The sequence below is a fragment of the Acomys minous genome (assembly GCF_964271855.1).
Source record: "Acomys minous genome assembly, chromosome: 3".
NCBI lineage: Eukaryota > Metazoa > Chordata > Mammalia > Rodentia > Muridae > Acomys > Acomys minous.
In genome coordinates, this window is record NC_140485.1 from 70,797,073 (window position 1) to 70,822,938 (window position 25,866).

The window sequence follows — 25,866 nt, forward strand, 5'->3', positions numbered from 1 at the left end:
GTCCAGGGCCCACACAAGTCTACACTAGGTCCTCTGACGTTTGTATCTGCTTTTGGTGTTCTTTTCATCCTCTTGGGTTGCCATGTCCAACGTCAAAATGATAGTTTTTACTTCATCTCATTATATATATTTTTTTGTCATGTTTGGTTGTTTTCCATTAGAAATCTGTCCTTTTCATTTTAAAAAGTATTTATTTACTCACTTTACATCCTGATTACAACCCACTTCTCTCCTCCAAGTCCCCCCAACACACACACACACACACACACACACACACACACACACACACACACACACACACACACACACTTCTGCCCTCACCTTCTCCTCAGAGAAGAGGGAGGCCTCCCATGGATACCAACCTGCCCTGGGACATTAAGTTGTTGCAGGACTATGTACATCCTCTTGCGCTGAGGCCAGACAAGGCATCCCAGGTAGGGGAACAGGATCCAAAGGGAAGGCCCATGCTCCAGTTGTTGGGGGATCCACATGCAAAGCTTCACATCTGTTTCATATGTGCAGGGAGCCTAGAACCAGTCCACGCTTGCTCTTCGGTTGGCAGTTCAGTCTCTCTGAGGCCCCATGGGTCCAAGCCAGTTGAATCTGTAGGTCTTCTTGTGGAGTCCTTGACCCCTCTGCCTCCCTCACTCATTCCCTGAACTCTACCATAAGACTCCACAAGCTCTGTCTAATGTTTGGCTGTGAGACTCTGCATCTGTTTCCATCAGCTTCTGGGTGAAGCCTCTCAGAGGAGTTATGCTAGGCTCCTGCCTACAAGCATAGCAGAGTAACATTAATAGTGTTAGGGATTAGTTCTCTCCCATGGGATGGGTTTCAAGTAGGGCCAGTCTTTTATTAGAAATTCAGTCTTTGCTCCATCTTTATCCCTGCACATCTTGTAGTCAGGAGAAATTTTGTGTTGAAGATTTTGTGGGTGGGTTGGTGTCCTTATCCCTCCATTGGAAGTCCTGCCTGGCTACAGGAGGGGACCATTTCAGATTCCATATCTCCTGCTGCTAAGTGTCTCAGCTAGGGTGACCCTCATAGAGTTCCTGGGACCTCCCCATCCCAGGTCTCTGAGATGACCTCGCACCTCTAATTTCCATTCTCTCACCTGGCCCTCTTCCCTGCTCTCTCTACTCCTAATTCCCACCCCTGTTGCCCTTCCCACCCCCTCTCCTACACAGTTCCGTCTATCCATCCACCTCCAATGCCTATTTCATTTACCTTTCTGAATGATATTCAAATATCACCCCTTGGGCCCTCCTTGTAGGTTAGTTTCTTTGGATCTGTGAATTGTTGCATGATTATCCCGTACTTTATGGCTAATATCCACTTATAAATGGTGCATACCATGCATGTACTTTAGGGTTTGGGTTACCTCAGCATGATTTCTTTCTAGTCCTATCCATTTGCTGAAAAAATCTCAGAATTTCCTTGTTTTTAATAACTAGGTGGCATTCCATTGTGTAAATGTACCACATTTTCTTCATCTATTCTTTGGTTGAGGGACATCAAAGTTGTTTCCACTTTCTGGCTATTACAAATAAAGCTGCTATGAACATAGTTGAGCAAGTGTCTTTGTGGTATGGTGGAGCATCTTTTGGGTATATGCCTAGGAGTGGTATAGTTGGGTCTTGAGGTGGAACTATTCTGTTTTCTGAGAAACCACCAGATAGATTTCCACTTTGGTTAGTGCGATCTACCAAGTAAATTGTTGACTTCCTTTATATTTTTCCAGTTTTGTGGAGTACAGGCTTTAGACATAAGACCTAATGACCCTCTGGATTTCCTTAGTGTCTGTTGTAATGTCCCCCTTTCACTTCTGATTTTGTTAATTTGGATATTGTCCCTCTACATTTTAGTCAGCCTCCACAATGAGAAAATGACAGGGACAGATGCCTGAACAGTCACCCAACCAGCCTACCTCAAAGAAGATGATGAGCATCAATGAACCTCCTTATGGAGATGGCTTTAAATGTGGCAAACCAGTCACTGGACAAAATGTCCTAATTTCTGCTACAGACAGAATTCTGACTAAAAATGGGAAATCTTGGATACAGGCAGAGGTGACATCCAAACTCTGCCAAGACAGGGTAAGCAAGTCCTCAATAGTTCCTGCCTCACAAATATGTTTGTCAGATATATTGGGCCAGAAGGCTGAAGATGATGCTCCAGTGTTACAGAGAGTTTGTGTTTTCTTTATTGTTTCTATTTCCATTTTCAGCTCCTGAACCATTTTATTCATTTATTTTACTTCTGTGATTGTATTTCTCTGTTTCTTTAAGAGATTTGTTCATTTCCTCTTTAAAGGCCTATATCTGTTTGATTTAATTTCCCTTATTTCTTTAAAGAATTTATTCATTGCCTCTTTAAAGGCCTCTATCATCTTCATAAAAATAGATGTAAGGTAATTTTCTTGTGTTTCATCTGTGTTAGGATATCCAGAGCATGTTGTAGTAAGGTAGCTGGGTTCTGGTGGTGCCACATTGCCCTACCTCTTATTGGTTGTGTTCTTATGATAGTCTGTAGACATCTAGTTGTCCCTGGTGTTGTCTGGGTGTTTCTGGTGCCTAAAGGACTCCCCAGGAAGGTGGATAGAGTCCTGGACTGGAGGCTAGATGTTCCTGGGGTCCATCTGCCCTCCCCAGGAAGAAGATTGGAGCTTTGGGCTACAAGTTGGAACTGTGTGTACCTAGGGCTCCTTTAGGCTTCCTCAGGAAGGCGAGTTGTCTATTCTTTTCTAATGAGAGACAGAAATGGAGTGGATCCAAAGGGGAGGGTAGGTGAGGAGGAACTGGGAGGAGTAGAAGGAGGGGAAACTACTTATAAAAATCAATTAATTAAAATTAATAAATAAAATACAAACTAGACCTTCCACTCATTTTCAAAAACCATATTATTCTGGGATAAACTATCCATTATGATGGGTTATAATCATGAGATTATAAACAGATACCAAGAATCTTAAAAATGCTTATACCTGCTGGGAAGTGGCACACACCTATAATCCCAGCACTTGGGAGGCAGAGGCAGGCAGATCTCTGTGAATTTGAGGCCGGCCTGGTCTACAGAGAGAGTTTCAGGACATCCAGGTCTACATGGAGAAACAAAACAAAAAATGCTTACACCTAGTAATTTCTGTTCTAAAAATTATTTGTAAAGGAACAATTGGAGCTCTCTGAAAGTACTAACACGCACAAAGAAATAAAAATAACTCAAAGATTCAAGACAAGAGTCAAAGTGAATAGTTGCATAGCACAAACGATGTATATCACAATCAACCAATAAACAATATAGCAAAAGAAATGTACCTAAAATGTTGGATCATTTGAATGTATTAAGAGTCCTGTGCCACATTCTCCACAGTTATGTAGAGAGTGGGGACTGACTCTGACATGAACTCTGGTGGCCCATATTTGACCACCTCCCCTTGGTGGGGAGGCCTAGTGGCACTCAAAGAAAGAATAAGCAGGTTACCAAAATGAGACTTGATAGCTTATGACCTTATAGTGGGGGAGGAAGTCCCCCTCGGCCTTAGACCTAGCGGAGGGGAATAGGGTGAAAGCGAGAGGGAGGGAGGAATGGGAGGATACAAGTGATGGGATAACTGCTGATTTGTAAACTGAATAAATTAATTAAATTTAAAAAAGACTCCTGTGCTAAGTAAATGAAAGTTTGATCCCAAACTGAGAGTACATGGATTAATACAGATGTGTGTAGCTTTGTTTATTTTTATTTTGTTGTTTTGTCATTGCTGTTTTTAAGACAGGGTTTCTCTGTGTAGCCCTGACTATTCTAGAACTCACTCTGTAGACAAGGCTGGCCTCAAACTCAGAATCTGCCTGCCTCTCTCTCCCATGTGCTAGACTTACAAAATATGTAAAATAAAAACACCCAAAAGGGAATGTCATTTTCCTCAGTTGTATAGCAACTGGTAAGTTGCCCTTGATCCAGTAAATATACCTCACCCACTCTCAGGCAAGAAATTCTAATTTCTTTTCTAATCTAATTCTAATTTTGTGTGGGTCACACACACAAAAAGGTGGCAAGAAAGTAGGAGCTGGACCTGGTCAGAAGGAGAGTTTCAATGAGGAAGAAAGTGATACCCTATGAGCATATAAAGGGGGAGGAGGTCCCCATCAGTCATAGTCATAAGGGAGGGGAGTAAGGGGAAAATGGGAGGGAGGGAGGAATGGGAGGATACAAGGGATGGGATAACCACTGAGATGTAATATGAATAAATTAATAAAATATGAAAAAATGAGGAAGAGGGGTGAGAGGGAAGAATAGCATCTGAAAATGACTAGAAATCATTATATAAATATACAAAACAGCAAAACAATAAAAATATTCAAAAAATTAAAGAAAAAGTCATCTTGGAGAGACAGGCCAGAGGACTAGTTATAACAGTTGGAAGGTTTCTACATGAAAACTTTGCTGCCTAAATGACTACTTTCCAGTACCTAAGAAGCTTCCAGAGAAGGCAAATTCACTAGGAACAGAAGATAACATGGAAGAGTAAAGATGGCTTCCAGTTCCAAGTCAGGCACAGGAACCACCACCTTTCTTCATCAAAAGACATCTCTTTCTCTAGGCCTACCTCCACCATTTGTAAATGGAAAAGAACTCCATTTCATATCTCCCAGCTGAAGTGAGGTAAGATTGACCCACTTCTGTGATTATATAAGAGGAACTGAACTGATTTATTTATTCATGAATATGTTTGAAGCCTTTGGAAAGAAAAGAATGACTTTTAGTGTGGTCCAATATCAACACATCTATCTCTGACCCACAATGACCAGGGGTCAGGCCACCATCTCTTTGATTTTAGAAAGTATAGCCTCTCTAGTTACAGGAAGCAGCCATTCCTTAGCTGTGGCTTCGGAGGATTTGACACTACTTCTATGTGTCCAGTGAATAGAACACCAAAACAAAGATATTGCCTGGGTCCTCCTCAACTGCCAGATCTTATAATCTTTCTGTCCTTCTTTTCTCCACTTTCAGAGATGGTCTCTGAGCCTTGGGATTATACTAAAACCATGTCTTCTGGACATGATGGGAACACTGCACTCATGAATTCATCACAGATGTGGTTGCATGCACAAGACCTGAACAAGATCAATCAACATTCTAAGAGAGCAGGGAGGGGACTCACACAAGCCCAGCTCTAACTGAGGAGCTATGGACAGCTTCTGGCTTTATGAGGAGAGAGAATTATTTAAAAGTGTGGATCCTGGTAGGTCAACCACACGCTAGCGCATGGCTCAATAACAATGATTATATGGAATTGGTGAGTTATTTAAGAAGAGACTTGATACCATATAAGCATATACAGGGGGAGGAGGTCCCCCTCAGTCACAGTCATAGGGGACGGGAGTAAGGGGAAAATGGGAGGGAGGGAGGAATGGGAGGATAGAAGGGATGGGATAAGAATTGAGATGTAATATGAATAAATTAATAAAATATATTTTAAAAAAGAGAGAACATGAAGTTGGGAGGGTTATTAAGGTGAGGAGTGGATTCTGGAGGGATTCCCTAGTGAAAGGGGGCTGAGTATTATCAAAATAAATAATATTAAAAATAAATAAAGCACTATATTTTAAAAAAACAGAATTCTTTTGAGCTTTAGAACCTTTAGAACACAGTGGTGTTCATTCTTTGGAAGTCTGAAGACTTGGCGAATGAGTCTATTTTCTTGAAATTTCCATATTTGGAATGAACACATGTCCAATGTGTCTCTCAACTTTATGGTAGAAATATATTACTTGTGTAGATGATATTAAGTTCTTTTATTTTTGAGATGATAGTATAATTACATTATTTCCCTCTCCCCTTCCCTTTCCTTCCTGTAAACTCTCCCATATACTCCTTTTTTAATCTTTCAAATTCATGGCCTCTTATTTCCTTAGTTGCTATTATATGCATATATGTACAAATATACGGCTCTGTTTCTAAGTATAGTCTGCCCAGTCTATACAACGTTTCTTGTATATAGGTTTTCAGGATGACTATTTGGTGCTAATACTTAATTGGTATGCTCTCTCCTTGAGAAGACTGTTGCCCCATTCTCAGCATTTCTTAGTTACCTGTTGTTCCTTTTGCATGGTCAAGACCTCACATTCTTTTCCCTGTCCACTTTAGCATGCCTACCTGTTGTTGTTTTCTTTTTTCAGCTCATGTTTAAGTAGTCGTAATGGTGAGAGTTTATGTGTATAAGTTCTGGCATTACTAGGAGACAAATTATCACATCAAACTCTCTGATCCTCTATCTCTTAAGAGTTTTCTCACCTCCTCCTCAGCAGTGTTCCCTCAGTCTTGGGTGCAGGAACTTTTCTGTAGATGCATTCACTGGGACCAGGCTCTACAACTCTGAATCTTGAATAGTTGTAGCTTTTTGTAATGGTCTCCATCTAGTGCAAAGCTAAATTTCTTTACTGAGGGATGAAGATGACATTGAATCTGTTGGTATAAGAACAAACATTTAAGATGCAGTTAGGAGTTATGCTTGTTTATTAAAGTGGTGGTTGTAAGTTTTTCTCCAAGTTTATGACTTCACTAGCCCTGGGTACTTGACTAGGTTTCCAGTACCAGGTATGGTTTTTCTCTTGTTGAGAATATTGTAACACCAGTTAGAGAGCTGTTGGTGAGAGGCAAGGTATGTGTGCCACTACTGAACCCTTAGAGTTATATCGTGCCTCCCTCATCATTAGAGTGAAGGGTGGAATAAGATAGACTTTTAAAAATTTGGAGTAGACTGGACATATTTTACATATTAGAATGCAAATATTGGAAGACAGGATGATGTACATTGTTATATCTTAAATTAGAGTCCTTACCAAAATAAGTGTTGACTTCTAAGACAACAAAATGAGGTCACACTAATATAACTCACAGTCAGTGTGCAAAGAACACACACACATATATATGTGTGTATATAATGAATTTGCTTAGATACAACTTCTTTTATTTTCCCCTCCGATTTCTATACCTATATCCACTATTTTGCCCCAACTTCACATGTTCTTGTTTGTGGGGAGCCAAGACCATAGCCGGCAAGCATCTCGGACCTTGGCATAATACACTGAGTGGACCTGGGGCAGGCTGCCTTGTGACCTCTTTCCCTCCTTGCCTCAGGGTACATTCCAGAAGGCTGCCTCTACTCCTCCCTCAAGGTACTCTCCAGCTGTTCTCAGTATTCCTGGAATTACAGAGGCCTTCAGAGGAGGAGCGAAACAAAGTCTATAGATAATATCTTGTGGTTCCAGATGCCTAACAATCCCACCCAGCCCCAGAACCACAGGAGCCCTCGCCCTGCCAAACTTCCTGACTTCCTGATATCTTGCGAAAACTGCCCACCTGGATCACCCCACTCAGCCTCCTGCTTCAATGGTACATATTTGCCTGTGAGAAAATAAAATTTTGTCAGCTTGATCAGACTCCTTGACTTGCCGTCCGTTCTTCGCGTCTCTTGTCCCCCATTCTCTCCCTAAGGGTCCGAGGGTCCCAGTTGATTGTCCAGAGGGTCTGGACACTTGTTAAAATACGCACTGAGTTAATTTAGAGTACATGGGCACAGGATGCTCTACTGCAACATGGGTAGCCTCTCAGGACCTGCACCCTGAGAGAACACTTATTATTCATCCCCTAAAGCCATCAATTGATAATAGCTGCTCATCTAAGAGTGGGCATTGTGGCCTGTCCTGTACAGGTTTTTTGCAAGTAATCACGGCTCCTGTGAGTTCATATGTGCAGCCGACTGTCACTCCTGACAAATACTGTTCCACTGAAGGCATCTACTGTCTCTGGTTCTTACGGTCTTTCCTTTCCCATCTTCTAAGATGTTCCCTGTTCCCTCTGGGTAACAGGTACCGTATAGCTATCCTATTTAGAACTGAGTACTCTGTAGTCTCTTGTTCTTTGCACACTGGCCAGTTGCGTGTCTTTGTATCAACAATCTCCAACTCTGAAAAGAATTTTCCCTGATTAGGGTTGAGAAGCTCACTGAGCTATGGGTATAAAGATAAGGACTTAGGGGGCAATTTATCACTATGTCCAGTTAGCAGAATAATTAAAAAAAAAACAGGTTCTTTCCTAAGGTCTATGACCTAGTGAGTAACAGATTTGGGACCCATTTACGAGCACTAGACATGAGTTCTGTCTTGTGGAGTAGACTTTAAATCCACTCAGAAAGTGGTGGTTTACTCTCACAACATCCATGTCACCATTACACCAGTGAATACACGTTGCTAGGCCAGTTATTATCGTAGCTTGCAGAGTGCACTGCTAGTAACCATGTTGATTATTTTGCTCTCCCAATAGCATGCCAAAAAAAAAAGCCTCCTAGCACTTCATTTCTGCATGTTCCTGACTGAAGTATGTGGAGTCTTCAGTATAGTCTTACCATGGAGTTCTGGATGGTATCCAAGAGCACTGGCAAGAGTTTGGATGGGTGTCTCCAAGGCTCAGAGAACACTGTGAAAGAGGGGGGGAAGAAAGGACCATAAGAGCTGGAAGATGGGGATGAGACATAATAAATGCCATCTTTTAGGAAGTGTGTAGACACTGTAATCGTGAATTCTGAACAACTATGGATGGCTGGGTTTGCACAAGAACAGGCCAATCAACAGCCAGAAGAGGATGCAGGAGTGGCTCAGAGGGTCCTGTCCTTCACTGCTAAACCATTTTCTCTGTGTAGATTAAAGGAAAGGGGGAACTCATTGATTTCAGTGTCTAGCCCCTGGTGGGCCTGGCAGGCTCCAATAGATAATCTCAACCCCACAGTCGCCCTGGCTAAACTCAATGGGTCGCACAACAAAGAAAAACCCAGAGATCTGGGGAAGGGACAGCTAAGTGGGGGGGGGGAAGCAGTTTATAGACTTGGAAAAGACATAAGAGAAGTGAGGGGAGAATTTAGCCAGAAAACATCCTATCTGTATAACGACACCAAATAACTAAATTCACAAAATAGCTTGTTTCTCAGTAAAGTGACAAATATTAACACATTTACACTAACAGTTTGTATGTTTGGCTTTAATGGTTAGATGCTAAGAAAAAAAAAAGAAAATAAAATTCTTATACCACAAAAAGAAATAAAATGTTAAAATGTATAACATGTTGTATGGTACTTTTTAAAAGTTAATTTGTTTTCAGTTCATGTGCATTGGTGTGTTTCCTGTATGTTTGCTTGTGCAAGGGTGCCATATTCCCTGGAACTGGAGTTACAGACACTTGTGAGCTGCCATGTGAATGCTGGGAGTTGAGCCCAAGTCCTCTGGAAGGGGAACTAGTTCTCTTAACCGTTGAGCCATCTCTTGAGCCACTGTATGATACTTTTTAAAAAAAAATAAATAAAAGCAAATAATAAATAATAATTCTAAATGGGCCTAAGACCTTAATGTAACTACTAGAGGAACAATAGCTCCAAAATAGCAGCAAAATTTGACAACCTGGACTGCATCAAATCAAAAATATTCTGCAGACTCAAAAAAAAGGGGAGGTCTGGAGAGGTGGCTCAGTGGTTAAGAGCACACTACCTACTCTTCCAAAGGTCCTGAGTTCAATTCCCAGCAACCACGTGGTGGTTCACAACCATCTATAATGTGATCTGATGCCCTCTTCTGGTGTGTAGGTGTACATGCAGGCAGAAAACTGTATACACAATAATTAATAAATGAATCTTTTTTAAAAGATCCTCAAAGTAAAAACACAGCATGCAAAACAGAGAAAGTCTTCTCCAGCCTTGTCTCTTGGGAGATTTATATTTTAGAATGTGTTTAGAATTCAAAAATCAGATCCTAAGACCTAAGTCATCCAATCAGTAAACAGGCAAATCAACTGGACAGACACTACTCAAAAGATGAAATGGCGAGGCTGGACCTATGGCTCAGTGGTGAAGTTCCCAGCACCCACAGGGCAGCTCACCACTTCCTGTAGTTCCAGTTGCGTGTCCTTTGATGACCTCTGAGGGCTTCTGCGTGTACATGGTGCACATACATACACTCAGGCACACATAGTTACAAATAAAATAAAAGACATTTTTGTTCTTGTTTATTCAGATGAAGTACAACTGGACAGCAAACATATGAAAAATGTTCATAATCCTTAGCCATCAGAGAAAGTCATATTGGTGAGAACTACAATAGGAAAGAGAGAGAATTTCATATATATATATATATATACATATATATGGGACTTTTTGGGTGAAGGAAGGCGGCCAGTGAGAGGTGGAAGCATGGTGGTAGACAAGGTAGCAGGAGGGTGAGGGAGTGTGAGCCAAGTACATGAAGTGCATGTAAAGGAAATGTCACGATGAAGTCCATTCGTCTGTACTGTGCTGAAGAAAGAACACAGATAAAAGTACCAGATCACTGAACCTGAGATAGGAGAGCTCTGTGGTATCCGGAGGAGTCTGCCTAATCCTATTCCGTTTCCCTCACGCAGGCTTCGGAGATTAGGCTGAGAGAATTGCGACAACGTAGACCGCAGTGCCTTCTGATCTCAGTTCCTTCCATGTGCCAAGAACAATTTCTTACTGAGCTTAATAATAAACAAGATAGGACAATCTTACTCATGGGTCAAAGGACAAAATCCTTCCAGTCCTCTGAACCAAAGACACAGATTACACAAAGGGGCTTAAGATTTCTAAAATAACAACTAATAAGGATGGTGATAATAATAAATTACGTAAGTAAAGTAAAATAAACAAATATTGGAAAAAAGAAAACCAAGCAGCATAGAAAATGAAGGTCTTGGTAAACCTGTAAAGTATAACAAAGGAGCATCTGGCAGAGAAAGGAGCATCTGGCAGAGAAGAAGCTCTAACGTGGCATCTTGATTCTCTAAGGCAAAAGCCAAACTGGAACAATGAAGGAAAGAAAGGTGACTTTAAAGCATTCTTGTCACTTTTTTCTTTCAGAGAGAGGAACAAACAGTATGGTCCTTTCCTTAAGAATAGATAGAAAAACCTAAACTGTACAAACAGCATGGAAAAGCAAGGACAGACATATGTCCAAAATCTTCTGCCCTCAGACCATGTTAGGTTATGGGGCTCAGTCTCCAGCTGCGCTGTGAGCTGTCGTTCCAATTTAAAGGTCCTGCAGAGACAGCTCCCACTGAGTAAAAGAACAGTATTAGGAAGAGGGGCAGTTGCCAGAGTGGCCCCTTATGTGTTCCAGGCAAACAGATCCAAGTGTCACTTACAGTTGCCAGTGGCCTATTTTAACGCAGTGACAGTCAGGTGGGTCTTAAGAAGAAAGGGAAAGTCCCAAGAAGCTGCTGTGTTAACTAACTTTTCCTTGCTATGATAACAGAAGCCTGGTGCAAATGACTTAAAATACTAAAAGACCTATTTTGCCCTATGGTTTCCTGGGCTTCAGTTGCCTAGGGTTCGTTTGCTTCATTGCTGTGGGTCTGTAATAAGGCTGAGCATTATAGGGGCAAACACGTGTGGTGGAGATTTCCTCACCTTCTGATGGCCAGTAAGCAGAGTGGAAGAGAACATTCATGAGGGGTAGATGTACGCTCTCCCCATCCCAAGGCATGTCTGCAGTCGTCACTTCCTCCAACTGGGACCCACTTCCTCCTTTCCATCACCCACAATAATATTATCAAGGAATTAATTGACCAACAGGGCAATCCAGCGGTGATGTCAGAGGTACCAACATACCTTCTCAGCGATGGGATCCTCATGGTGAGAAGCAAGCTTTCCACGTGTGAACCCTTCTCAGGGCACATCATATCCAAGCCATAGTGCAACTGGAGCTCAGAGAGCCCGGGAGTGCTCATCTTCAGAAGCCATTGTTTAACGCTGTCTGTACTAAGCCACTTCCTCTATATTCCCCATTCATCCACCATATGGGTCACAGCTGCATAAGGCCTAAGCACGTCCTACTAACAAGTCTTCAATGCTGGACCTTTGGAAGGGGCTATGGCATTGGGTTTATCAGGAGTCCTAACGGGTGCCTTCTATACGCTGCCTGTCTCATTTCTCAACTCACTATTCCAGCAGCTTCCATCCCAAGGCTCGCAGGCAAAATACAAGTGCAGAAGGCTAGGACAAAGCTAACTTCAGGTAGTTATGTCCTATCAGAAATGGACATTCCTGGCGACATGACCTCACAGGACACAGGCTGGGTGACAACTGAGGATGCTGTCCCCGGGGAAGTCTCCCAGTTTGTTGCTGTTTTGAGTGATTTGAGCAAATCTCCCAACACAACACACCTGGAGTTCTTGTGCCCGTAGGCACTTTAAGATCTGAAAGCTCTCGTCAGAGTTACATGTAGGCTTCCTCCCTGGTGATCAGTGTGGCTCCTTTGTTGACAGCTGCAGTCTTTTTGCTGCCTGCATGGACACTCCGGTGGGGGAGAGACTCAAGAGCATAGCCTGCAGTTGCAATGGTTACGGCAAGCCTGCTTCTTGGTATGTGTTTAAATGGTGTGTTGAAAATGGATATCACCACTCAATTTATCAGGGTGTCTGTCGGTAGTGGAGGCAGTAAGGGGAGCAGGAATGAACATAGTACATGCTAGTATGTTTCTATGAGGAGTTACCTCTGTTTTTCTCACAAAAAAGCCATAAAATCATCTTGTTCAGATGGGAGGTACTTTCCTCCATCTTACAAATTTTTGTTTTTTTCTGATTTACTTTGTGATGAAAAACCTCAACTGATTATTCATACAACATTACATATGTCTTATACTCCTAAAGATATGACTTCATGTTTTTTTTAAAAAAATGAATATGGCTTTCTGCAGTTTGATTCTTTTTTTTTTCCTGACTTACTTCAATTGATCTTTTACATGTTAGTTGACCTGAGATGCTTGTAAACTCTTGACTATATGCTCACTTTTAAGATTCAGTTACGGGGCTGGAGAGATGGCTCAGTAATAAAGACCATCAGTTGCTATGTCAGAGGACCCAGGTTCAATTTCCACCATTCATATGGCTGCTAAGCAGCATCTGTAACTCCAGTTCCAGAGGATCAGCACCCTCTTCTGGCCTCTGTAGGCACTGAACATATGTGGCTCACAGCATACATGTAGGCAAAAAGACCTATATGCACAACACAAAAATTACCTTTAAAATTTAACTTACTAAAGAAACTGAGACTTTAAGACACTACATTAGAAAAACCACATATGAAAGAATAAATAAACAAGCAAACAAATAAAAATGTTGTATTGTCTCATTTGTATAAGTACCCAGGATAAGGAAATTGACAGTGACACATAATGAATTAGTAGGTTACGAGGCCCTGAGATGAGGGGGAAATATGGGGTTATAACGTCACAGATTTGGGTCATGATATGAAAAACAATTCGATATAGGTACTAACAATATGAGTGTACTTGATAACATGAAGCTTAAAAATAAAAAAAAAATATTTATATGGTAAAGTTTATGTCATACGTACTAAAAAGTAGGGGTTTTCATTCATGTAATTGTAGACTGATTCTGTACACCCAGGCATAGATGGCTATGTAATCTGAACAGCTTTGGAACTGACCTGTCTGGGGCCATTAGCAGAGGTGAGCAAAGGACAGAGACACAGAAAAGTTGGGATCCGGCGGGCCATGCACTCTAATGGAGATGCACCGGCAGTGGCCCAGAAACTCAGTATGTTGTTTGTATAAGGCATGAAGGAGGAGGTGGGTGAACTAATCTCCGTAGGAGGGCTCTGCAGGAGAGCAAGTAGTCATGGGATGAGGAAGCTGTGGTTGGTATTTTCTGTACACACTGGTTTCAACTAAAGGTCAACCAGTCATTATCATCCATACTTGGGCCAAATGAAGACTTGTCATTCTCATGGCTCTGAGGCATTGACGTCCATGCCGTGGCCCTAGCCGTGTTAACAGTACACGTCCACTCAGGACATCATCCACTCCATACAGGTGGTGAGCTTAGGATAGATAATGCTGGAGAGATTTCTGCAATCCCATGATGTTCATACACTAGGTTTTCTGCCTGTTGTTAGATTGATTTATCTTATTTTCTAAGATGCAGAGTAATTTCATTGAATAGAATTAAGCAAAACTCTTAAATTCCCTTTTCTGTTTCCTAAGCATTTTATCCTAGAACTTCTGACTCAGATTTTGCCACCTTTGTTCATAATAAAATGTTTCTAGAAGGAAAATGTCCTATATTTTAAAAAATTATTCAGCAAGAGTTTGACTCTAATTCACCAGGAATCAGTATGAATGATTTATTCTTCATTTTTATTTTTTCAATTACTTCTTTCTCTTTTCATTTTTTTGCTGGTATATTGAATGATTAAATTTCAATTTTAATTTCAATGCATTCTCTTCTGATATGTATAGCATAATTGCATGGTATTTGTGATCTTTAACTTCCTGACTTATTTGTACACCTTACTGCTGAGCTTCATCTACATTTTAAAAAAGAGATTATCAATATTTTACTCTTAATTCAGAAATTTTATCAAAACTGTCAGAGCCTTTCTTTATTACCTCCAATGGAATCATGTCCTGGATTTTTCTAAAGCAACAAAAGGAGACATGGGATACAGGTGTAGGGCTAAGCAGGCACAGTAAGCAGTCTTAGGTTAGAGTCATTTCAGTGTGACTCGCTGGATTCCTAGGGGTGGGAAATGATCACTTCCCCAGGACAGAGGCCAGCTTAGTAAGAGATCAGAGTGCATAACTCACATGCTTAATATTATATTTATTGCATGCGTTTTCTTTTTGTAAGAATATGACTGGGCTTTTAATTTGTCCCTACCCAGAATGTTGGGATGGGACAATTGGAAGGCCTTCAAGTAGCCTCCCTCCCGGAACTACCTCCATATGGTTCTGAATGCAAAGTGGAACACTGCAGGGGTGTTCTCCTCTGCTTAAGAACATGGCCACAGTACCGTCCTTTTGAGTCTGTGTCTGAGTCATGAATGCCGTAAAGAGCCCTTTACGTTGTCCTCGCTGTTCTCGCGCTTGCACAAAGCTGTGCTTCTAAATAAGAAGGCAAGCATTCTGGCATTCCGTCTTGTCCCAGGATACTAAAGATGTCACCAGTGGCAGTAAGTACTCACAACAAGCCATTGCTAGTGCAGTTGTATAACACCCCTGTTCATTTCCCCGTATTAAAATACACTGTGTCTTATTTTCTGTTGGATCCCATGGCATACATTCAGTAAGAAAGCCAGCACTCTCTTCTGCTTTTTCAACAGTGATTCTTGTCATTATCCAATTACTGCTGTGCCACCCCATCCTTTCCAATGGGGCGATAGAATGCCTCTGCGCCTTCTGTACAAAGTACGTGGGAACATCCCCCAATGTCTCCTACTGCTCATTTAGAATGCCTCTGCACCTCACCTTGCCTTCCAGATACAGCCCCCCCAGCTCATTTCCCCATAGCACAGACTAGATAAAAATGCTGCAGCTTCAAAAACACAGCTCCCACCACCATGTTCTCTTGCCAATGTTTCTAAAACAAAGTCATCTTAAAAGCAAGCGCTCAGGTCTCTCTTAATAAATATTGACATTGGCATGCCCTTGTTAAAGTTCTACACCTCTCAGCTCCTCTTGGACATTGATGTACTCTGGTCACTTTTTCTCCAGAGCTGAGGTTTAAGTCAAGAGCCTCACACTTACTAGGCAAATGGTCTACCACACAGCTACATCTTCCTCTCCACTTATACTTCAGACTTCCTACTCGGGGCTCCCTTGACTTCAATTCTCTCCCATGTCCCTGCCACATGTGTAAGTGTTCCTTTGTATGTAACGAGAAGCTATGTCAAACAATGTCATGACGGAAAGAGTGCCATGACACTGTGACTAGGCTCTGGTTACTTTCAGGGCATGAAAAAGAAAAAAAAAAAGGAATCTTCCCCACTCTAGTCTGGATTTTGCTTGAAAATGCAAAGGGTGTGCGATAAACACAGTGGGCTGATAAAGATTTGCTGAGGCTTATGACACAGGAAAAGGTCTCTGACATTGCGTCCCTGTACAAAGTACCTGGGACCATTCCCAATGTCCCCAACTGTGCGGAGGGGAGGAAGTTGACATTTAGAGATATTCTTTTTCAAAGAGCAGTGCCGTTTGTAGCTTCAGCCACCTCCAGCTAAGGGAGATATATAAATGAGCATCTCAGCTCAGCTCTCAGTGAAGGCCCTTCTTGACAAGATGAAGTCCTCTGTCTTCGTCCTTTCTCTGATCCTCATTCTGGAAAGACAGGCAGCTGTGGATGGACTCTATGGTGAGCACGGAGACGGCAGCTAGAAGGGAAATCACTCAGGGAGAACAACCTTAAGGGTACTCTGGGAGTGAGCAGATCCTTCCTTAGGTGATGTGTGGTGTGTGTGTGTGTGTGTGTGTGTGTGTGTGTGTGTGTGTGTGTGTGTGTGTGTGTTCGTTTCGATGTAATGAGACTTAATTCTTCTCTAGCCTAACTCAAAACCCCTGTGGGAACTTTTGAAATAAGACTTGGAAAGAAACTGTGCAGATAATGTAACTTAAACACTCTTATTATGAATTACCAGGTGGGACAAAAGGCTATTTCTCAAGTAGCTCATCAGGATTTATGCTCGGTCAGAAAGGTCATCTCAACTACGGGCTCAAAGGAAGAAGCAACGATGCAGCCGAGGACAGTGTTTTCATGCAAACAAAGCATCAAGTATATGACCAGGATGGTGACATGACACAGACACGTTTTTCACAAGAGCACGCAGGTGTAAAAGGGGCCGCGTTTTGTCGTAAAGGACAAGCATCTCAGCTGAAATCCCAAGAATCCCAAGTAAAATCCTTTGGACAGCTGAAATCCCAGCAGTCTCAACTGAAGTCCCAAAACGCACAACTGAAATCCTATGGACATCTAAAATCCCAAGATTCCCAACTAAAATCCTATAGTCAACAAAATTCCCAATTAAAATCCTTTGGACAGCTGAAATCCCAGCAGTCTCAACTGAAGTCCCAAAATGCGCAACTGAAATCCTATGGACATCTAAAATCCCAAGATGCCCAACTAAATTCCTATAGTCAACAAAATTCCCAATTAAAATCCTTTGGACAGCTGAAATCCCAGCAGTCTCAACTGAAATCTCTTGGAGAACTAAAGTCCCAAAATGCGCAACTGAAATCCTATAGTCAGCAAAAATCCTATGGTGAAGAAGCCCAAATGAAGTCCTATAACCAACTAAAATCCCAACCTGCCCAACAAAAACTCTACGGTCAACAAAAATCCCTTGAATCACAAGTTAAATCCTATAGCCAAATGAAATCCCTTGGTGGCCAACAAAAATTCCTAGGCCAACAAAAGTCTCTAAAAAGTTTTTCTCAACAAACTCAACAGAAAGGATTTGCCATGGATGAAGATGCATCACAAGTGCGTAAACAATATGATGACAATGAGCAGTCTGCACAGCAAAAGTCTACCCAGTACGCTGCAAAAACAGAGGAAGACTTTTCTCAGTTTGGACAACAACGGCAATTTGGACAAGAACGCGCGCAGTCCTATAAAGGATATCTTGAACAATACAAAAAGAAAAATCAAGGCAGCTATTTTACAAAGGGAGGGTCAAGCCTATTTCAAACTCAATTTAAGGGATAATATAGTTACTGACCAACTAAAAACCAAGATCAATATCAAGGTATGTTTCTACTAAGTAGGAGAGATATTTATCCCAACGTTTACTTGCAGTACATAAGAAAGCCCTGAGTCCATTATGGAATTGATGTCCATTTGTTCCTATCAGTAGAAGTATTATTATGTTACAAACTTTTAGGAAGAGGAAGAGTGACCCCTGATAAAATGAGCACTAGGTGTGGTAAAGGTACAGTAATCTACCTGGGTTAACAATAGGTCCTGAATGACTCCATTAAAGGAATATTTTCAATGATTTTCCTTGAACACAGTTTATATTATAAAGTACGCATTTGTCTGTGCAATCATATTTAACATTTTATGGTGTAATCTTGGTAAAAGTTGGTTTCTTGCTTATATTGGTATAAGGTGGTACCGCATATGATCTCTTTCTGCACACCAATGAGTGTTCTTGAGTTCCTGTTACCTCCGTTTTCCATCAGAAACCATGGGGTTAGGACTAGCTGGTTTTTCCACCAGATGAAAAATATGATTACAATGATCTCTGTTTGGGGCAGACACCGTCTTCAGTTGTGTGCCCAATAATGAGCCTGGTAAGGCTCTGATTAACAGTCCCAGACATGTGGTCATATTAGTGGCCCTGGTCAAACTCAGCTGATCACGAAACAAAGCAAAGAGGTATGATTGTGAGAAGGGGACTTGAGGTAGGAGTGGAGGTAATCAGGATGAGTGGGATAGTGGAGAGGCTGGGGTCGGCAATAATCAGAACGCACTGTATGTGTGTATGGGATTCTCAAAGGACAAAGTAGAAGACTTTGGGGTTGTTTCGTTTTGTTTTAAATCCATGCTTGTGATGAAAAAAAAAAAGAGTTTGAAAGTGAACACAGGGTAATAAGGGTCCATAGGTTGCTGCTGGACATTTGTGACATAGTGAAATCTGATGCCAAGCAGAAAGACAACGTTCACTGCTTTATCTGCATTACATTTTCATTACGATAGAAAGAACAACAAAAACCATGGACAGACACACTTGGGGTCCACCGGGGTCACCACTGAGCACCCCAATTTGTAGATGCTGGTTCTGGGTAGAATTGAAAGAAGCAGAAACCCATTCGTCTACAAATCTGATGGCTCTTGTGTCACTGTCACCCTTTCTCTTTCTAGGACTCACTTCGCCAGACTCAAGTCTATGACACGTTCACGATGCAAACTGCAGTGTGGTCCCGGATCTTTGGTTCATGGATGGCCCTCTATTCATATTTGCTTCTCTGTAGGACTTCTAAACCTGGAGCTTCCCCAAACACTTGCTTTCCAATAAAAGGATAACTTTCTGCATCACTTGCTTTTGTTTACTGAGATCTGATTCCTACAAGTGTCTGGGTTTGGGAAGATTCCGGATGGGACTTTTGTGTAGCACTGAGGAAGATAGCAATGAAATCCACATTCGTAGGTGTCTGGGTTACAAAGAAGGTGATGGAACTGCACCAATCGCCCTGTGAGCCACTTAAAGTCAACCTTAAAATCCCCCACAATTCCTTTTTTTAGTGGGTCTTCAGAGACTGAAAATCAGAACCAAAAGGAGTTGGTTTCCAGTCCTAACTCTACCATAGACATGTGCTGATTTTTCAGGCTGCAGAAATGGCTCAGCCATGAAAGGTTAGGCTCATGACCAAAAATATAAGAAACATATCAATTTTCAACTAAGTTTGGTTTTTTTTTTCTTTCGGAGCATAACCCCACCACTCACAGATGAGAGACAGTTTCCTCCAGTTGTCTCGATCTTCGTGAAATCAAGTAAGGCTGTCACACTTCCGTGTTTCCGCAGTCAGGAATTGATGAGGCTTGTCCCTGCTGCCACAGCCACAAAGAAACATATGCAGGACCCAGAGCCACTGTCCACTTTCATTCTGGAAGGTTTAGTCACCTCATTAGGTGCAGAGAGGGTGTTCCCCTTTGCTACAGATTCAAAGGGTTTGGGTACCAGGTCTGAATGGAAACACAGGAATTCTTCTCAAGTCTTGAAGCAGGTTGGCTATCAGATGTTAACGTGTAACCGGAGAGCAAAGCCTCACTCAGACACCACAGGCTATCAAACAAAAAGCCCTGGGCCAGGCATAGGTTACCTCTTTTTGAGTTTTTAGCCACTAAGATCCCACAGACACCGCCCCCCCCCACAACATCACTAAGGCCATTGCTCCTAGTCGCTCTCTACAACTGAACAGTAAGATTCTGTCACTGACGACACCACACACCAGAGTCACAGGACACAGAGAAATCAATCTGGGTAGTGATCTGGATGCTTCATCCTACTGCTAGCTTTCACAGTGCTGGAAGGTCCTGTGCGTGCTTCCAATGGAAGAAAACTCATCCATGCTGTTAGCCAGCTGTAAACTAGAACCTAGGAATCAGAGGAACAAAACTGGCCTGGTAAGATGTGTACACTAGTGCAACAGTGACACTAGTATAGTGCAATAGTGGCACTAGTATTAAGGGAGTAATCAACCAGCCACTCTCTGATTGGACTTAAGTCTCGCCCCACAAGATGGAAACTATGCCTGGTGCTATTAACTGCACCCAAAAGCTGTGGCTGGCTAGGTCATAGGCCCTTAGTCTGTAAAAATGGACCCAGTAATGAACTGCTACCAGAGTCCTTATCTTTATATCCATAAATTAGAGCATCTCTCCGCTCTCACCTGAGAGACTTCATTCTTCAGTAGATGGTGATTCAGCTAGACAGAGACCCACATCTGGTCAACGTGCAGAGATCCAAAGAGTGTGGAGCGCAGTTAGAACTAGAGCATCTACAAGAAGCCCCTTCACCCTAAGTCTTCAGTGATCTTTGTGGAATCTCTGGTAGGAAGAGGCAGAAGGAGTAGAGGTCCGGATGAGACAGTGTCTACCAGAACGACAGCACGGGTGCACGCGTGAAATCAGAGCAGCTAGCACTCCATGCAGGAGGCTTGTGCAAAAACCAAGTCAGCCGGCATCTCAACATGGAGAGAGGGTAGCGGCTCCTGAAGTCCTACCCCCTGTGTATCTGGGGAGCTATTGCAATTGATGGTTGCTGTTGGGGGGCAGGGAGTGTAGTGGCTAGAAGGAGAATGTCCCCAGGGGCTCATATATTTGAATGTTTAGTCTCGGTGTTTGGAAGGACTAGGCAGTGTGGCCTTCTTGGAGGAAGTATGTCATTGAGGATGGGCTCTGAGGTCTCAAAATCCCACACCAGTGTCTCTCTCTATGACTGCAGCTTATGGATCAGAGTGCAAAACTCTCAGCTACTGCTCCAGTGCATGTCTGTCTGCTTCCTGCCATGGTGATGAACTAAGCCTCTGAAGCTGTAAGCACGTGCCCAGTTACATGCTTTCTTTTATAAGAATTGCCTTGGTCATGGTGTCTCTTCACAGCAAGAGAACAGTGACTAGGACTGGGAAGAAAAATCCGGGGTTTTGTTCTGTTTTAGGGAGAACATGAGATGCTACTTTTGCCGCAGTAGGCGGTCCCACACCCAAGCACACAGTAAGTGGTCCTACACCCAAGCACACAGTAGGTGGACCCACACCCAAGCACACAGTAGGTGGTCCCACACCCAAGCACACAGTAGGCGGTCCCACACCCAAGCACACAGTAGGTGGTCCCACACCCAAGTACACAGTAGGTGTTCCCACACCCAAGCACACAGTAAGTAGTCCTACACCCAAGCACACAGTAGATTTTCCCACATCCAAACACACAGTAGGCGGTCCCACACACAATAGGTGGTCCCACACCCAAGCACACAGTAGGTGGTCTCACACCCAAACACATATAGGGAGCACTAAAAGGGCTTAGAGGAAGAGAGAGGTGGGATGGGGAGAGAGCGAATATGAAGTTGGGAAGGAAAAGTAGTATTGGGGATAGAGCAAGAATTGAAGGGCAGGGAATGAAGGGTAGATTAATTTTAAAACACCTAATATCACCTTACATGCATGCATGAATATTAATCATATATCTCGAATAAAACAATAAAATAGAGTGCAATTGGATTCTTAGTTTGAAAGTTTATAAGACATGGATTCATATTTCCTTGTATTTATTCCTTTGGAATACACATGCCTATCCTGCCTTTTCCCCATAATTTTATTCTGAAAGTATGTATGAACATACATATGTTCACAGCCTGTAGATGGAAAAACTTTTTTACCCAGAATCAATCAGATTATGTCTATCATGGAGTATTTAAGTGATAGCAAACAATACTTTCAGTTTTAAGAGTAGGATGTGAAAAGGTAAAGAATTTTGATAAAATATATAATTTTTTAGATGTGAGAAAAACCAGAGCTGGTGCTGAGACTGACTCAGCTGATAAAATGCTTCCTGAGCATGAATGAGGCCCGAGGCTCAGCCTGCAGCCTGATGCTGAGCAGGAGGTATGTACCTGCAATACCTGCCTGCAGCTGATGCTGAGCATGAGGTATGCACCTGAAGTACCTGCCTGCAGCCCACAATACCTGCCTGCAGCTGATGCTGAGCAGGAGGTATGCACCTTCAATACCTGCCTGCAGCCCGATGCTGAGCAGGAGGTATGCACCTTCAATACCTGCCTGCAGCTGATGCTGAGCAGGAGGTATGCACCTGCAATACCTGCCTGCAGCTGATGCTGAGCATGAGGTATGCACCTGAAGTACCTGCCTGCAGCCCGATGCTGAGCATGAGGTATGCACCTGCAATACCTGCCTGCAGCTGATGCTGAGTAGGAGGTATGCACCTGCAATACCTGCCTGCAGCTGATGCTGAGCAGGAGGTATGCACCTGTAATACCTGCCTGCAGCTGATGCTGAGCAGGAGGTATGCACCTGCAATACCTGCCTGCAGCTGATGCTGAGCAGGAGGTATGCACCTGTAATACCTGCCTACAGCTGATGCTGAGCATGAGGTATGTACCTGCAACATCTGCCTGCAGCTGATGCTGAGCATGAGGTATGCACCTGCAATACCTGCCTACAGCTGATGCTGAGCATGAGGTATGCACCTGCAATACCTGCCTGCAGCCCGATGCTGAACAGGAGATATGCACCTGCAGTACCTGCCTGCAGCTGATGCTGAGCATGAGGTATGTACCTGCAACATCTGCCTGCAGCTGATGCTGAGCATGAGGTATGCACCTGCAATATCTGCCTGCAGCTGATGCTGAGCATGAGGTATGCACCTGCAATACCTGCCTGCAGCTGATGCTGAGCATGAGGTATGCACCTGCAGTACCTGCCTGCAGCCCGATGCTGAGTTGGAGGTATGCACCTGCAGTACCTGCCTGCAGCTGATGCTGAGCAAGAGGTATGCACATGCAATACCTGCCTGCAGCCCAATGCTGAGCAGGAGGTATGCACCTGCAGTACCTGCCTGCAGCCCAATGCTGAGCAGGAGGTTTGCACCTGCAATACCTGCCTGCAGCCAGATGCTGAGCATGAGGTATGTACCTGCAATACCTGCCTGCAGCTGATGCTGAGCATGAGGTTTGCACCTGCAATACCTGCCTGCAGCTGATGCTGAGCAGGAGGTATGCACCTGTAATACCTGCCTACAGCTGATGCTGAGCAGGAGGTATGCACCTGCAGTACCTGCCTGCAGCTGATGCTGAGCAGGAGGTATGCACCTGTAATACCTGCCTACAGCTGATGCTGAGCAGGAGGTATGCACCTGTAATACCTGCCTACAGCTGATGCTGAGCATGAGGTATGCACCTGCAATACCTGCCTACAGCTGATGCTGAGCAGGAGGTATGCACCTGCAGTACCTGCCTGCAGCTGATGCTGAGCAGGAAGTATGCACATGCAATACCTGCATTCAGAAGACAGAGGCCAGCTGACCAGAAGCTCAAAGTCACCTGCACTTCAACTATATAGCAATTTCTAAGCCAGCCTCCAGGCCAAGGTAACAGTCAGGGTTCCCTAACAGGACCGAGAATGGATGTGGTACGAGGGCCAGAGGGGTCCTCTGCTAGGCTGTGCTCTGAGTAGACTAACAATGGCTGTCTCTTGATATGATACTGTAGTCCAAGAGGGTTACTAAAGAGCTATGGATCTTCAGTCAGTGTTGGAATCCTGAAGAAGTGGATTCTAATACAGGAAAGAAGTGCCTCAGTCACAGGATAAATGGACTTTCCAGCAACTGTGAGGACAAGCAGGCAAAATTCCAAAGCTTCCTTCTTCCCTGTCTTTTTGGGGGGGCTTTCACCAGATGGTGTGGCCCAGATTTAGTGTGAGTCTTCCCACCACAAATGACTCAATCAAGAAAACCCCACAGGCATGCCCAGTTAACAGTTTTAGTTGACCCCAGATATAGTCAAGTTTGACAATCCAGATTAGCCATCACACTCAGAAACAGGATGGGTGTGTGTGTACATATATGTGTGTGTTATCAGAGCCAAGGTTAGATTATTGTAGTTTGAATTAGCAGTGCCCCAAAATATTGCCAGAGACAATATTTGCAAACATAATCCTTAGAAAGAAAGGACATATAATTGGGTGGGTAAGGAGCTGGGGAGGATCTAAGAGGAACTGGGGGGGGGGGAGAAACACTCAAAATACATTGTTTGAAAACTAAAAATAAATATAACCTCTGAAGACAAAATCATACAGAACCAATCTGACCTCCCAGGTATTGGTTGATAGTACTCATTTTTTCTGAAATTGGGTCGTACCTTATTGCTTAGGCCAGCCTTGAACTTATGATACTCTTGTTTCAGCCTCATTAGCGCTTAGGATGACAGGCATGGGTAATCAAACCAAGGAAGGATAACAGCAGCTAAACCCTCAATAGGTGATCAGGAGAGTGATTTAAGAGCATACTGAAGAAAAACTCCTGGAGACTAAGGGAAGGCACTTGCCTGCCTGGTGAGAAGAGGCTTCACTGAAGAAGAGGGGAGGGCTGAGAGCACCTTCAGTGGGAACCGAGGGCAGCAGCGGACTTGACAACAGGGTCAAGTAGTGCTTGCACAGCAGCTGTTTATGCGTCTTTGTGCCTGTTTTTTTAGTTATTTGACAGTTTCATACACACACACACACACACACACACACACACACATACACACATGCATGCACACACACACATACACACGTGCATGCACACACATACACAAGCACACAGACACACACACGTGTGCGCGCACACACACACACACACACATACACACACACACATACACACGTGCATGCACACACATACACAAGCACACGGACACACACACGTGTGCGTGCACACACACACACATACACACATGCATGCGCACACACACATACACACGTGCATGCACACACATACACAAGCACACGGACACACACACACACACACACACACACACACACACTAAATTTCAGTCATGTTCACCCCCATCCCCCTCTCTCACCTTCCTTCTCAGCAAGTTGGCCTCCCACTTTCATGTCTTGTTTTTGTGTGTGGCCAGTAAGTTTAATTAGAGGTTCTTACCTGTGTGTGTGTGTGTGTGTGTGTGTGTGTGTGTGTGTGTGTCTTCACTGAGGAAGAACAACTTAGCAGTGTCTACAACATCCTCAGCAGTCATTAAGTGCCAAGAGTCCCTAAGGGTCGGGTGGGTCTCCTGAGTCCCTCCCCTGTTTATGATAAAATGTTGAGGAGAACTCATTTACAAACTTTTTTTTCTAATTTGGGTTATATTCATTCATTGTTTTACTTGTTCATGAGAAACTGATGCAATCCCCTAAAGTCATTTCTGTGCATAAAAGAATACAAATAGCCAAATCACTATGAATGTAACATATAATTCCTGATTGTTTTATGGTTCTTCCTGCTGTATGTAGTTTATTTTATTTATGTGTAATAATATAAACCAGCAGGCGAGAGCTGGACATGGTGGCACACGACTTCAATCCCAGAACTAAGGAAGCAGGGACAGATGTGTGGGGGACCATGCCAAAATCTGCCATGTCAGAAATCCTATGCTTAGGCTGCATGCTGTGACCTTTGAGTTGCTGACCTTTGCCTCACGAGGTCTTGTGTTCTAGGCTATACTTGGACTATTTACCTTTGAAAGAAGTAGGGAAGTCCCAACTTGGACCCACCCAAAGGATTTAGGAAGTTCTTACAAGGAACTACTCAGAGAACTAGGAAGTTCTACAGGGAGCGATTTAGGCTATTGCATTCTTGCCTGGGGGCTAGGGTGAGTGCGATTAGAATAGATCCTATTGGCCTTGCTCTATATATATTCTTACTAGTCGGGCATTAAAGTGAATCTTGATCAGAAATTTCCTGATTTGATTTGTTATTTCTCGCGTCTCTGTATCCTACTTTCAATCCCCATTC

The 25,866-nt window shown here is 43.1% G+C and overlaps 1 protein-coding gene across 1 annotated transcript; it reads left to right on the forward strand.

Annotated features, from left to right (window-relative positions):
* Positions 1–16,136: 16,136 nt before the first annotated feature.
* Positions 16,137–17,559, forward strand: LOC311593795 (seminal vesicle secretory protein 2-like; the record flags this gene model as incomplete). The annotated part of the gene is made up of 2 exons (XM_084775215.1): positions 16,137–16,209; positions 16,493–17,559. The coding sequence occupies 2 exons, from the start codon at positions 16,137–16,139 to the stop codon at positions 17,557–17,559; spliced, it is 1,140 nt and encodes a 379-aa protein (XP_084631341.1).
* Between the last annotated feature and the right edge of the window lie 8,307 nt (positions 17,560–25,866).